The 15,384-nt window shown below is 38.4% G+C and overlaps 1 protein-coding gene across 5 annotated transcripts in view; it reads left to right on the top strand.

Moving 5' to 3' along the window:
- Positions 1 to 15,384, top strand: part of SIK3 (SIK family kinase 3) — a 245,049-nt gene that overhangs the window by 134,075 nt on the left and 95,590 nt on the right. For all 5 annotated transcript variants that reach the window (XM_035009003.1, XM_035009004.1, XM_035009008.1 and 2 more), the window contains exon 3: positions 862 to 925. In XM_035009003.1, the coding sequence (XP_034864894.1) occupies positions 862 to 925 (64 nt within the window). The remainder of the gene's footprint in view (positions 1 to 861; positions 926 to 15,384) is intronic.

Genomic DNA, 15,384 nt, shown 5'->3' with positions numbered 1-15,384 from the left:
ATATATGATTATATATGAGGCCTACATTTTTTTTTCTATTGGTCAGCATTGCTCTAGATATAGAATAAATTAGCTTATTAACAGTGTTTCCTTTGGGGGAATAAAATGGAGGGGGCTGGAAAGAAGAAAATCTTTGGCCTTTTTTAAATATACCAGGTATTTAAGAAGTTTATCATGAGCATAGATACTCCTATATTACTTTAAAAAATATTTAATGACAAAGGTAAAAAAAGGAAGAAAGGACTGCCAACACACTACAACTACATAAAAAAAAAAACAAAATAGGGACCAAAACAAAATACAAATGAGTATATTACTTAAGTGTTGAATATTTACATTATTCTTCCCAATTTTGAATAAATGGATACAGAGAGGAAAGTTGTCATTTCCATTAAAAAAACACATCCACCTGTGATTTCTGCACAGTTCCTAAGTGATTCCCCTTGTTTTCCCTAGGTTTTTTGTTTTGTTTTGTTTTGATTGGGTTTTGTGGCTGGTGGGGGCATATTTGAACTTCAGGTGATCATTGTTGAATGTGAACTTTCTGGTTCTTGGCAGCTTCTTTGCTTCTCACTTTTGTGGAGCTTAAGAGATTGCAGAGGCCTCAAGGAACAACAAAACGACTGTCTCTCTTAAGTAGTAAATACGTACTACTTTAAAGAACTTGGAGGAATACCTATTTTCCCCCTTTCTTCTTTATAGCGTTTATGCCTGTTCCCCTCTCTGGTGTTTTAAGTTTCCTTTAAGCAGTTAATGGTTATTAATATTTCAAATGACAAAAGAGGAGTCATTAGTTTCTCTTCCTATGATATCAGCCTGTCATTTGTGTCACTGTCTGTCGCTTTCCTGCCTTTGTACCAGGTTATGGAGACAGAACGGATGATTTATCTGGTGACAGAATATGCTAGTGGAGGGGAAATATTTGGTAAGTACCTCTATTGCATTCTTTAAAAAGCTCTTGAGCACACGCTAGCAAACCCAAAATAGCTGGTCAATGCCTTAGCCACTTGAGCAGCTCTGTCACTGGATGCTGTCCCGCAGGGCTGTCCATTTCCATCAAGAATTTTAATTTATTTTGGTTTACCTGCTTAAGTCCCGTCACTGTCTTTGTTTCCTCAGCAGAGCTCTTTTGTTTATTTCAGTCAGGTGTTGACAGCTGAGATTACAGATCTCCCAAAACAAACATCCCTACTGAGCCTGCGACCAAGGGTCTTTGCTGTTGCCAGATTCGACTGGGGGTCACCACATGTGGAGGGGCTCCCGTGGTGTGTGGGCCTCTGTTGTGTGAGAAAAGAGCCACTGGGTGCAAACAGTCTCATTCTAATGCTTTCTTTAAACTTTGTTTAAATAGAACATGTAACTGTATTCCTTACTATGTGTTCACAGTTCCCTTGATGATTCTTGTAGTTTGGGAGGTTTGGTCTGCAGTAACTATTTTTTTCTCTAACACTTGGCGCAGTAGCAGATCTGCTACCAGGAAATCGGACTTTTTGAGTTGGTAAAAACTGGCCAAAAAAATTTTTTTTGTAACAATGATAAATGGAGCCAAGTAGAGGTAAAGGCTAAATTTTCAGATATGCATTGACATGTCAGTTATTTATTTATTTATTTATTTTTGTTTGGGTGAGTAAGGAGAAAGATTTCTTCGTATACTTTAGGTTTATCTAGTTTATTTTTTGGGTTATGTTTTGGTTTCAATTGTGGTCAGAATTTTTTTTATGTTTTAAATATTGGTACTTACTCATTTAAGTACATTTAAAAGCATGAGATCACTTTTAAAGTGGGATGTTCTTATTAGTGACTGGTCAGTTGTGACTATATGGATTGTGTGTGTGTGTGTGTGTGTGTGTGTTCAGCTTTTCCCTGAAATCTTATAATTTGGGCCTAAGAAGCTTCAGTCTTTTTTAAAGGAGGTATCATCATTTCTTAATAATATTTTTTAATTGGCTTTGTGTATGTGCTTATGCACAAAGGTAATCTTGGGAGAAAAGAGACCTTGTCATTTTAATGTTTATAATAATCAAAGACCCAAACCCATTGCACATCAGATCTAGCAGGGAGATCTTCAGGACAACAGATTTTAAAAAGTAAAGAAAAGGTGAAGTCCCCTGATCAGAGATTCTTTATGGAAATGCAGCGTAAGACATGAGGAAACAGAATAGGACTTCTCCTAGTATTATTATAAAAGATGCAGATGAGGAAGAAAATGATGTATTCCCTAAAGAAATCATTGTGACTGCACAGAGATGTAACTGTTTCATGAGCTCTGATTTTTTTTTTTTTAAAGATTTTATTTATTTATTTGACAGCAAGAGACACAGCGAGAGAGGGAACACAAGCAGGGGGAGTGGGAGAGGGAGAAGCAGGCTTCCCGCTGAGCAGGGAGCCCAATGTGGGGCTCGATCCCAGGACCCTGGGATCATGACCTGAGCCGAAGGCAGACACTTAACCGACTGAGCCACCTAGGCGCCCCATGAGCTCTGATTTTTAAAAGGATCTGTGTAAAAGATGAAAAAATAGGTGTGATCAAAAACACGAGCTTTGGAGGTGGTTAAGCCTGGTTGGAATCAGCCCCTTACCTCCTATTTGCTGTTTTAATTGGAGCAAGTTATTAAATGATTCTGGGATTCACTTTCATGATCTATAAAAGCAAGGTCTGTAGTGTCTGCACCACAGTTGTGAAGATTAAATGAGATTACACATATATAGAGCCCTAGATCACACATGTATTGATCCTTCACATCCATTTTAAAGAACAAGTGGGAGAGTGACTTCTGTCGTGACAGTGTGAGGAGCTCTGCTGACCCGCTTCCCAGTGAAACATGGAAATGATGAAAACCCCCAAAACCATGGTCCTAAGTTTGAACAGCCAATGAAGAGACATTTATTCAAGAACATCTATGAAAATTTGGTAAGAGATGAGAGTGGGGTTTTTTTTTTTAAGATTTTATTTATTTATTTGTGAGAGAGAGAGAGAAAATGAGCAGGGGAAGGAGCAGAGGCAGAGGGAGAAGCAGTCTCCCTGATGAGCAGGGAGCCCAGTGTGGGACTCGATCCAGGGACTCCAGGGTCATGACCCAAGCTGAAGGCAGATACTTAACCTGACTGAGCCACCCAGGCGCCCCTGATAATGGTTTTTATTTTATTTTATTTTATTTTATTTTATTTTATTTTTAAAAGATTTTATTTATTTGACAGAGAGAGAGCGTAAGTAGGCAGTGTGGCAGGCAGAGGGAGAGGGAGAAGAAGGCTCTCCGCTGAGCAGGGAGCCTGACATGGGGCTCGATCCCAGGACCCTGGCAGACGCTTAACTGACTGAGCCACCCAGGTGCCCTGAGAATGGTTTTTAAGCCAGTACTGCTCCCTCTTTTCTCCTTGCCAGTTTGGTGAGGTGGAGATTCCAATTAGGACTACTGTAGCCTAGAACACAGGATCCCCCCAACCCCAACCTTGACTCATGGCTCCTGGGACGAACACGATGTCAGCATTCTCTTCCTGTCCCCAGCTGCCTGTTGCTGCAGCTAAGTCCTGGGTGAGTGTAGTGCAGGAGCAAGGACTCCCTTCGGCCTAGCCCCTACTTGTGGAATTTGGTTGCAGCATGTTGAGAATACAGGGGCCCAGATCACTTTTGCCTCAGATTGTAGGTTGGTTGTTCCATCCCAGGAGAGGAAAACTGAGAGGACCCCAGACTATGTCCCTTCTCCTTCCACTGAGCTCTTAGCTCCTACGGTGGGAGTATCACTCAGAGAGAACTTTGCCATTGTCCCCCACACCTAGCTTTAGAGCACTGGCTCAAAGATTTGCCCAGAGAGAGAAACAAACCATAAAACAGCTCCTAATTTGTTCCCAAAGGAACTGACTTCATTTGCAACAGAGAACGAAGAAGTTGAAGCCTAAAAGTATCCTAAAGTACAGTGGAGGTTGTAGTAAAAGGCATTTGAGAGGAGATTCAAGATACAAGCTATACCGTAGTCTAGCTAGTTTGCAGGAGAGATCCAGGGAATAAAAATCCCAACAGCCTTCCAGAGGTCAGAACAAAAATCAGACACTGATCTCAGAAACTATTCCTTCAAAGGAACCAGAATTTGATTGGATTGTTTATAGACCAATTTATTTCTCAGGGCGTTGTTGAAAACAATAGAGCAACCAGCCATCAATTCTTGGAGTCTAACAGCTGGGTGCGGTTAAGGAAAGATGGGAAGAGAGCCCTCCCAATCCATGGTGATCCAGTGATCTGAGGGTAACTGTGGATATACCAAATCTGTGCTTCCCTGAGGAACAACATTAGAAGCTGAACACTGTGGATGGGGGAATAAATTTCACTGAAACAGTCCACTAGTCACTAAACAAATAAGCAGATAACAATAACATGTTCTAGAAGGAGAGACATATACCAGTACTCAGAGGTGCTATGATATATTATCTAAAATATGTAGTTTCCAATAAGGAAATATGAGACATGCAGAGAAACAGGAAAGTATGAGACATGCACTGGAAAAAAAGCAAGCCAAGAAACTGTCAGAGACACCACATGTCAGATTTATTAGGAAAAGACTTTAAAGTAGCCATTATAGACAATGTTCACAGAAATAAAGTAGTTCACAATTAAAGTAGCAAAGGAAGGTATGAGGACAATGTCACATCAAATTAGAGTATTGATAAAGAAATAGAGATCATTAAGAAAATGAACCAAATGGAAAACTATGGAATTGGAAGTAAAATAACTGAAATAAAAAATTCATTAGAGAGGCTTACCTATAGATTTGACCTGGAAGAAGAAGCAGATGTGTAGTTAGATTGATGGAGATCATGTAACTTCAAGAAGAAAAAGAAGAACAAACTAGAAACAATGAACAGAGCCTCAGAGAAATGTGGGACACAATCAAGTGCAACAACATATGCCTAATGGGAGTACCAGAAGATGAGAAAGGAAAAGAAAAAGCATGCAAGGAGATAATGGCTCTAAACGTCACAAATTATTGAAAAACAATAACTAACGTAGGCAGAAAGCTAAACAAAATCCAAGTAAGATTACACACAAAGAGGTCCTCAAACAATATTATGCAGCCATCAAAAGGAATGAAATCTTGCCATTTGCAATGATGTGGATGGAACTGGAGGGTGTTATGCTGAGCGAAATAAGTCAATCAGAGAAAGACATGTATCATATGACCTCACTGATATGAGGAATTCTTAATCTCAGGAAACAAACGGAGGGTTGCTGGAGTGGTGGGGGGTGGGAGGAATGGGGTGGCTGGGTGATAGACATTGGGGAGGGTATGTGCTATGGTGAGCGCTGTGAATTGTGTAAGACTGTTGAATCACAGACCTGTACCTCTGAAACAAATACTACATTATATGTTAAAAAAAGGAAAAAGAAGAAGATAGTAGGAGGGGAAGAACGAAGGGGGCGGGAATCGGAGGGGGAGGTGAACCATGAGAGACGATGGACTCTGAAAAACAAACTGAGGGTTCTAGAGGGGAGGAGGATGGGAGGATGGGTTAGCCTGGTGATGGGTATTAAAGAGGGCACATTCTGCATGGAGCACTGGGTGTTATGCGCAAACAATGAATCATGGAGCACTACATCAAAAACTAACGATGTGATGTATGGTGATTAACATAACATAATAATTAAAAAAAAAAGAGATCCTCAAACAGATATATAGTGAAAGAATAGTGAAAGTCAAAGACAAGGAGAATATATTGAAAGCAGCAAGAGAAAGATGACGTGTCACTTAAAGGGAGCCCCATTAGGTTCACATTGGATTTTTCAGCACAAACAGTGGAGGCCAGAAGGCAATAGGATAACATTTTCAAAGTATTCAGAGAGAAAAACCTACTAACCAGAATCTTATATCCAGTAAAGCTATTTTTAAAAAATGAAGGCAAAATAAAGCCTTTCCCCGATCATCAAAAACTGAGAGGCCCACCTTACAAGAAATACTCAAGGAAGTTCTTTAGGGTAAAAGCAGGGTAACCCCAGATGGTAATTTGGGTCCACACAGAAAAAGAAAGAACACCAATAAAGGTAATTACGTCATTGTAAAAGAGGAGATGCATACTTTTCTCCTTTCTTCTCTTAACATATTTAAGAAGCAGGAGTATGAAATAATATATGTATAATGCATTCCCTATAATGTAATATGTGTAATATATTTGCCAATAATAACAGCACAAAGGAGGTGTGTGATAAAAGCTATGGTGGACTAAGGAAATCACTACAGATGGTAAGGAAATAATTATAACAATGTATTGTTGGATTTGTAACATTAATTGATGTGATGTTTATTTAAAAATTACTACAAAAGGGAGGAAAAGGAATAGAGCTATAAAAGAGTAATAGTTCCATATAATTGGAAAATTAAACTAACATAAATTAGAAGCCCGTTTGGATAAGATAAAATATATACAGTAAACCCTAGAGCATTCACTAAAAAAAAAAAATTTTTTTTTAAATTATAATGTAGGGGTACCTAGGTGACTCAGTCGGTTAAGTATCCAACTCTTGATTTCAGCTCAGGTCCTGAACTCAGGGTCATGAGATTGAGCCCTGCATTGGGCTCTGTGGTGGGCATGGAGCCTGTTTAAGATTCTCTGTCTCCCTTCCTCCTTCTCCCTCTGTCCCCATCCCTGCTCATGCGTGCTCTCTCTCTCTCTCTCTCACAAAAACAAAACAAAACAAAGCAAAAAACGAAAAAATCAAAAAGACACTGGAAAAGGTAGAACAAACCAAACCTAAACCAAGCTGAAGGAAGGAGACAATAAAGATTATAGCAGAAATTAATTAAATAGAGAATAGAAAAACAATAGATAAAGTCAAGACACCAGATGCTGGTTCTTTGGAATGATCAACAAAATTGACAAATCTTTAGCTAGTGTGACCAAGAGAAAAAGAAAGACTCAAATTACTGGAATAAGAAATGAAAGAGTGGACATTACCACTCACCTTAAAGAAATAAAAAGTACAAAAAAGGAATACCTGAACAATTATAAATCAACAGATCATTTAACTTAGATAAAATGGGCAAATTCCTAGAAAGACACAAACTATTGAAACTGATTCAAGAAGAGATAGGCAATCTGAATAGACTTATATTAAGTAAAGAGATTGAAGCAGTAATCAAAAAACTACCTATAAAGTCCAGGCCCAGATGGCATCACTGGTGAATTCTACTAGACATTTAAAGAAGAATTAATAGCAATTATTTGCAAACTCTTCTTAAAAAAAAACAATAGGAATGGATATTTCCCTACCCATTCTGTGAGGTCAGTCAGTACTACCCTGATGCTGATACGAGACAAAGACATCACAAGAAAAGACTACAGGGTAATATCCCTTATGACTGTGGATGCAAAAATCCCCACAGAATAGTTAACATATAAAAAGAATTACACATGGGGTGCCTGGGTGGCTCAGTTGGTTAAGCATCTGACTCTTGATTTTGCCTCAGGTCATGAGTGCGGTTCAGGCTCTGCACTGGGCATGGAGCCTGCTTGGGATTTTCTCTCTCCCCCTCCCTCCACACCCCCCCCCCGACCCTCTCTGAAAAAAAAAAAAATGAATTACACACTATGACCAAGTGGCACTTATCCCAGGAATGCAAGGTTGGTTATCCATACAAAAATCCATTAATGTAATATATCAATGAAAGAAAAAACAAAAATGACACAGTCATATCAGATGCAGAAACAGCACTTGACAGAATCCAACATCTTTTCATGATAAAAACACTCAACAAACTAGAAATAGAAGGGAACTTACTTAACTTGATAAAGGATCTCTGAAAAACCCATGGCTAACATCATACTTAATGGTGAACAACTAGATGTTTTTCTCCTTCAAATAGGAATAAAACGAAGATTTCATCTCTTTCCATTTCTGTTTAAACATCGTACTGGAGGTTCTAGTCACAGTGGTTAGGCAAAGAAAGACTTATATAAAAGACATCTAGATTGGAAAGGCAGAAGTAAAGCTAACTCTAGTCACAGATGACATAATCTCATATATAGAAGATCCTAAAGAATCCACTGAAAAGCTTTAAGAACTATATAAAAGTTCAGCAGTGTTGCAGGATACAAGAACAATATATGCAAGTCAGTTGTATTTGTATATCCTTACAATGAGCAATCTAAAAATGAAATAAATACAACAATTCAGTTTACAATAGCATCAATAAGAATAAAATACTTAGGAATAAATTTAACAGAAGAAATGCAGATTTTATGGTCTGAAAAGTACAAAAAGTACAAGACAGTGTTGAAAGAAATTTAAGGAGATCTAAATGATTGGAAAAACATCCCATGTTCATGGATTGTAAGAGTTAACGTTGTTAAGATGGCAATACTACTCACTACTCAAACTGGTAATGTAAATTGAGTACCATCCCCATCAGAATCTGAGCTGACATTTTTGTAGAAATTGACAAGTGGATTATAAAATTTGTGTGGAATTATAAGGGACCCAGAATAGCCAAAACAGTCTTGAAAAAGACCAAAGTAGATCAGAGTGATGCAGCCACAAGTCAAGGAAAACTGACAGTCACCACCGCTAGAAGAGGTGTAGAAAAGATTCTCCCCTAAAGCCTCCAGATAGAGTGAAGCCCTGGTGATACTGCACTTTTGGACTTACTGCTTCCAGAACTGTGAGTGAATAAATTACAGTTATTTTATGTCACCTACCTTGTGGTTAGTTGTTTCAGCATCCTGGGAAACTGATACTGAAGAAGACAGGATTTGGGCATAATTTCAGAATATCTCCCCATAAAATGCTAGTCATGTACAAAGGAGAAAATCAGTTACCAAGTGGAGGTGGTGATTAATATTAGCATCATGTGTGATGAAGGCATTAAAGAAGTAATGAAGAACTGCCTGTTTGGATTCTTGCTGGAATTAACTAGGGCAAACAAGGTATTGCAGAAATGTTTTAGCCTGTTTGGAAGATTTCAAGATGAGAGAAAGCATGGCACATTTCATATTCCTTAAGTTGTTTAGTATGGTTTAAATACAAACTATATGTGAGAAAATGCCCGGAAATGAGGCTGGTAAGATAGGAAAGGCTCAATAAATAATGAAGGGCTTTGCAGAACGTTTCTGACTTGGCCAATTCCCCTATCACACCCTCTCATTGCACTATATCCTTTCTTAGTGGTAGTTATATCTGTTGTGGTTTTACATTTATTTTTGTAATTATATAATGGTTTCTTTCTCCACCAGACACCAAACTCCACAAGTTCAGGGGCGATGTCTGCTCACCATTGTATCTTTCTCTACATCTCTTCTTGCTCTCCAGTTCATACTTATGGACTCAAATATTTACTGAGGGAAATAATCAGCAACTGTCCACTGAATGGAAGAGTGAGTGCATGAATGAACCAAGAGTATAAAATAATTGAGCATTATCTTGAATTACTGCCACGTGAGAAAGAATTGGGATGGAACATACCAATGCCAGTTAGGAAGCTGTAAAGTAATATCTGAGGATGATGAGGTATTGAAGTAAGATAGTGACTTCATCTCTTTCATTTTAATATTGAAATATAGATATTTTTAATCATCATTTTACAAAGAAACTTGAGATTCAAGGAGGCTAAATAATTCGCCTAAGGTAAAACTAATCAGTAATACAGCTGAGATTTAACCCAAGGACTTTCTGACTCTAGAGTACATGTTTTTCCCCACTCACCAGGTTGTAGAATCCGTTCTTCTGTATAAAAAGACTTCACTTAGGTATTTCAGGGAGGATCTTTTATTACAAATAGAAACCAAATTTCTGTGTTGAAATTTTAGGTCATGGACATAGCAGCATTCAATATGAAGTATTTTTTTACCCTTCTGTTATTAAATACCCATTTAAAGAGAGAGTGAGACCCGATTTTTTTTTTTAGATGAGTATTACTGAGATTTGGGCATAGGCAGGGCCTCTCCTCTACTTACAGAATAACAATTTCATCTTCTCTTTTTAAGGCTTTTTTTTTTTTTTTGATCATTGTCTATGTAAAAGAAGTGGCCAGTATTCTTAAATTTTAGATTAATTAAGCATATCAGGGAATTACTAATAAACCTTTTGAAAATCACAGTGTTAAAGGAGAAAATAAGTAAGAGGGTTTTAAGATGATTTTTCAGTTTCTGACCCTGTTATTGGTGTGAATGGTAGTGTCATTTACTAAGATAGAGAATATAAGAGTGAAAAATAGATTGGATGAACTGTGTTACTTTAGACATGGTGAGTTTGAGGCATCAGTTAGGTAAAAGTTGCGCATCAGGTCATCGGATACGGTAGTTAGGAGGTCAGGGATAAGATGGAACCTAGGATATTGTTTCATCAACAGATAAGTGGTAGTTGGTCATTGATATGGGATCATACAGAAAAGAATAGGTTTAAGGATAAGACCCCTAGTACCATTAGTATTTATGTTGAAAGTAAGGCCATGAAGTACATGAAAAAATTGCTGTTGATGAAGTAAGATTTTGGTATTATAAAAGCTGAGGAAAATAGGAATTTCAAAAAGGAGCATTATTGAATGATGTAGAAAGGTAAAATATGGTAAGGACTGAGAGGTAGATTCTGGCTTTGCGACAGAGAGGTTCTCAGTGCTCTTAGAGCCGTTTCACTAGTGTAATAAGAATAGAAATCAGAATGTAATGGGGTGAGGTGTGAGTGCATAGCGAGGAAGGGGAAATGGAGAGTTTTTTTTTTTTTTTTAAAGATTTTTATTTATTTATTTGACAGAGAGAAACACAGCGAGAGAGGGAACACAAGCAGGGGGAGTGGGAGAGGGAGAAGCAGGCTCCCCGCTGAGCAGAGAGCCCGATGTGGGGCTCGATCCCAGGACCCTGGGATCATGACCTGAGCCGAAGGCAGACGCTTAACGACTGAGCCACCCAGGCGCCCCGAAATGGAGAGTTTTTAAGAATGTTTTCTAAAGTTGATCACAGAACATATTAATAACATCATTTAAATTGTGTACTCTAATTTATTCAATATATTTACATAAATGTTATAGAATACAATAACTACATTCTAAAATATATACAGATTAGATGAGATAGAAGTAACAGGACTTCTTGCAATGACACAGTGGAGAAGTTGGCAAATACTCTAAACAACAAATACAAAAGTGGCAGGATTGTCAAAAATAACCATTAGGGCTCTGAAAATGAATCAGTGGCAGACATTAAATTGAGAAGCTTTAATTCATGAAAATCTTTTGAATTTGTGTTAAGAATAATGGGAGACTTTGGTCTTTTGCTTGAGCCTCTATAGCCTTTCCTTTCCCTCCCCAAGGGAAAGCATAATGCAGTCAAGGCTGGGCTGGCTTTAAATCCAGCAGCTTTGTTACCAGAGGTAGCTGACGTGATGTGGACAAAAACAAAACAAACAAACAAAACCAAAAAACCCTCGTGCCCAGATGTGTTGTCAGTAAAAATAGCAAGTTTGGTAGGAAACAAATGTGGAAGGCTCAGAGCCTTGCTAGCTAGAGGGTGCGATGTTGCTAGGGGCAAGCCGCAGAATGGTTAACTAGCCAGAAATTTAGTAGGGAGATCTTGTTAATGAGAAAACCACAACAGGATAAGGTAAGTCTTCATTCACGTCTGGCTTACTGGGGGACCGGCATCTGCTCAGAAGTCCTGAGAAAGTCCAGCAAAGAGTAAAAGCTGAGGCCGACTTTGAAGCTTTCTGAACTTTGAATGCACTCTTGAACCCACCAATAGATTTGTCAGCAGAGAGTGAAAAGTCTACTGGCCGGGTCACTAATCAGTGTAGACATTGGGATGACTTCAAGGAGGCCATGCTAAAGAATAAAAATAAGAATTTTTTTTTTTTTAATTTAGCAGAAAAATCAATGGCTACATACCACAGGGGGACGGATTCTCAAATTATTTCCAAGAGGGTTGCTAAAAAACAAAAACAAAACAAAAGCAGCAACAACAACAGTCCTCAAGGGGAAAAATCATAATCCAGAATTGGTTAAACATATTATCTATAATATGTAGTTTTATTAAAAAAAAACAACAACAAGCAAACCCAGTAGATGTTGAAGGAAAAAACCCAGGAACATGTGATCCCTACTCAGAAAAAAAAGTAGCCAATAGAAACTTCCTCTGAGTAGGTCTTGATGTTATTTTTAGCAAAAACTTCATGGCAATTATTATACATTTGTTCAGACAAAAGAAACCATGTCTAAGTGGAAAATATCATGATGACAATGACTCAACAAATAGGGAATCTCAGTAAGGAAATAGAAATGATAAAAAAGGACAAAATGGAAATTCTAGGGTTGAGAGGTATAGTAACTGAAATGAAAACTTCACTAGATGTGTTCAATAGCAGATTTGAAGTGGCAGAAGAAAGAACCAGCAAACTTGAAATATTAATAATGAAAAATCCAATCTGAAGAACAGAGAGAAAGTCACTGAAGAAAAATAATCAGAGCCTTGGAGACCTGTGGGACAAGATCAGGTGTACCAATATGTTTGTAATGGGAATTCCGGAAGGAGAGGAAAGAGAGAAAGGGACAGAAAAAAATACTTGAAGAAATGATGACTAAGAACTTCCGAAATATATAAAAAACAGTAATTTACGGTTTCAAGAAGCTCAGTGAATCTTAAGTAGGATAAACCCAAAAGAGATCCACATAAACACATACTGTCAATTTGCTGAAAGACAAAGACAGAATGTTGAAAGCAGCAAGAGAAAAATGACCCATCATACACAGGGTAACAACAGTATGATTTATAGCTGAGTTCTCATCAGAAAAAAATGGAGGCCAAAGGCAGTGGACTGACATATTTAAAATGCCAAAATAAAAAACAAAACATAACCCCATGAACCATAAATTCTGTATCTAGCAAAACTATCCTTCAAAGTGAAGGCAAAATAAACACATTCCCAAATAACCAGACTGAGAGAATTTCTTATAAGCAGACCTGCTATATAAGACATTGTAAGGAAGTGCTCAAGCTTCCTTGTCATGTCATGAAAGGATATGACACCAAATGGTAACATATCCATAGGAGGAAATAAAGAAAATCAGAAAAGATGAATCTGTAGGAAATAAAAGACCATATAAATACACTTCTTCCTCTTTTCTTCTCTTAGTTTCTTTCTTTATTTTTTTTTTATATTTTATTTATTTATTCATGAAAGACAGAGAGAGAGAGAGAGGCAGAGGGAGAAGCAGGCTCCCAAGGAGCAGGGAGCCCGATGCGGGACTTGATCCCAGGACCCTGGGATCATGACCTGAGCTGAAGGCAGATGCTCAACCATCTGAGCCACCCAGGCGCCCTTCTCTTAGTTTCTTTAAAAGACAAAAAAGGGCTTCATGAAGTATTTATAACACTTTATTTCTGCATTTTTCATATATATTGATGCAATATAAGTAAAGGAAGGTTGAGGAGATGGAGTCATATTGGAATAAAGTTGCTATATTTTACCAGAATCAAGTCAGTGTTAGTTGGAAGTAGATTGTGATAATTTAAGATGCGCATTATAATCCCCAGAGCAACCACTAAGATAAAATCAGCACCCTTTGGAGGCCAGTGGTATAAATGATTCCTGAGAAACTTGGCTATGATGAGAAGGAAAGAAAGAGGGCCAGTAACTAAAAGGGGCATTGGTTGAATGTGTGTTTTCTTTTTTTTTTTTTAAGATTTATTTATTTATTTGAGAGAGAGAGAGTGCGCAAGTGGGGGGTGGGGAGGGGAAGGGCAGAGGGAGAAAGAGCAAGGATCTCAAGCAGACTCTCCTCTGAGTACGGAGCCCAACAAGGGGCTTGATCTCACGATCCCGAGATCGTGACCTGAGCCGAAATAAAGAGTTGGGCACTTAAGTGACTGAGCCACCCAGGCGCCCCTGTTGTCTTTTTATTATATATTTGACTTTATGTCTATAGTTTATTTTGAGGGGAAAGAACCAGTAGAGCCAGAGGAAATGTAGCTATAAGGGAGGGAGGAAGATTTAATGGGGCATTCCTCGAGGAGGAGTTGAAGGCTGGTAAGTTTGTAGAAGTATTTGTGTGAGATTGATGTTTGGGGGATTAAAGTTTGGAGTCTGACGACCTAATACTAGTGTTTGAAAAGTAGGAAAACAGTTTGTATGCTGAGGTGAGATCGTGGACTAACAGCTAAAGGAAATGAAAGAAGTAGATGATAAGGGGCCAAGTTGAAGGACTGATAGGCAGCATGGATAGGTTAGCAGTTGTTGGAGATCTTAACTTTATTGGGATTCCGCTTGTGGCTTTTTTAATGGGTTTTTAGTTAGCAGTACTTGGCAGGTTTGGTATAGGACTGAAGAACATGTTTGGTTTGATCCAGAATTTTGCAAGGTTGCTTGAGGTGTTGAATTGTGGCGCTTGGAAGTTTCTGCTCTCGGTGTAAAGCTGGGAATTTTATCCTAATGTTGGCAGATTATGACACAAAACTGTTTGGGGCAGTACTTGGCTGCTTGATTCCAAATTCCATTTCAGATTTGCTGAAAGAGTTGTAGTGCTCTTACCCTTTGTGGCAGTCACACCGTATCTAGAATATTATCTTCCGTTTTGAGTACCGTATTGTACAAGGGACATCAACAATAGCAATGTGATAAAGATGGTGAGCAGTATTTGCGATTGTTGGAGCAAGGGGTGGGTTAGAGAAGTCTATGGAGGAAGTAATGGTTGAGAAGAGTTTTCAAGTATGAGAAGTTTGATGAGTGGAAATCAGTTTTCCAGAAGGGTAATGTAGTAAAGACTTCAAGGTGTGAAACAACTTGGTATATTTAGGGAACTAGAACTAGTTTTTTAAAGAGGATTAAGTGATGTGCTGGTGGTTTTTGACTTATTCCAAAAGTTCTAAGGGTTCTTTGGAAATGTCTAAGATGCCTTCTCTGAGAAAGTAGATATGTGAGGCCAGGCTTAGAGGTCATGTTTTCCTCACAAATACGTTCAACCACTCCCCATTGTTCCCTCCTGTTCAACAAGAGCATAGGATCTCTGCTTTCAAACCTAATGTGCTTGTTGGATTTCCACATAAGATTTCACTACAGTTTCACCCACTGTTAGATGATAGTGAGCCATAGAAGGACTTTAAGCAAGGGTCAGGACAGTCCATGTTTTAGAAACGGTACATTGGTGCCAGAATAAGGGTGTATTTAAGGGTGATGAGACTAAAGCCTGGGAGAGCATGTGGGAGGCTATTGGCAATAAAACAGATGACAGCTGTTTATCTGATAAACAGCAGCAGTGGGGACAAAGAAGATGGATTAGAAGTGTACTTAAACGGAGCAGCATGGTTAGTCGTTAAGAACATGGATAGAATCAGTCTGATTCAAATCCTCATTCTTCCGCTTACAGCCTTGGTGACCTTGGGCAAGTTTTTTAACCTCACTGTCTTAGTGTCCTCATC

The sequence above is a fragment of the Mirounga leonina genome, unplaced genomic scaffold (genome assembly GCF_011800145.1).
Source record: "Mirounga leonina isolate KUSES-001 unplaced genomic scaffold, KU_Mleo_1.0 Mir_153, whole genome shotgun sequence".
Taxonomy (NCBI): Eukaryota; Metazoa; Chordata; class Mammalia; order Carnivora; family Phocidae; genus Mirounga; species Mirounga leonina.
Note: the sequence above shows the minus strand (reverse complement) of the source record. Positions and strands in the feature narration are given on the sequence as shown.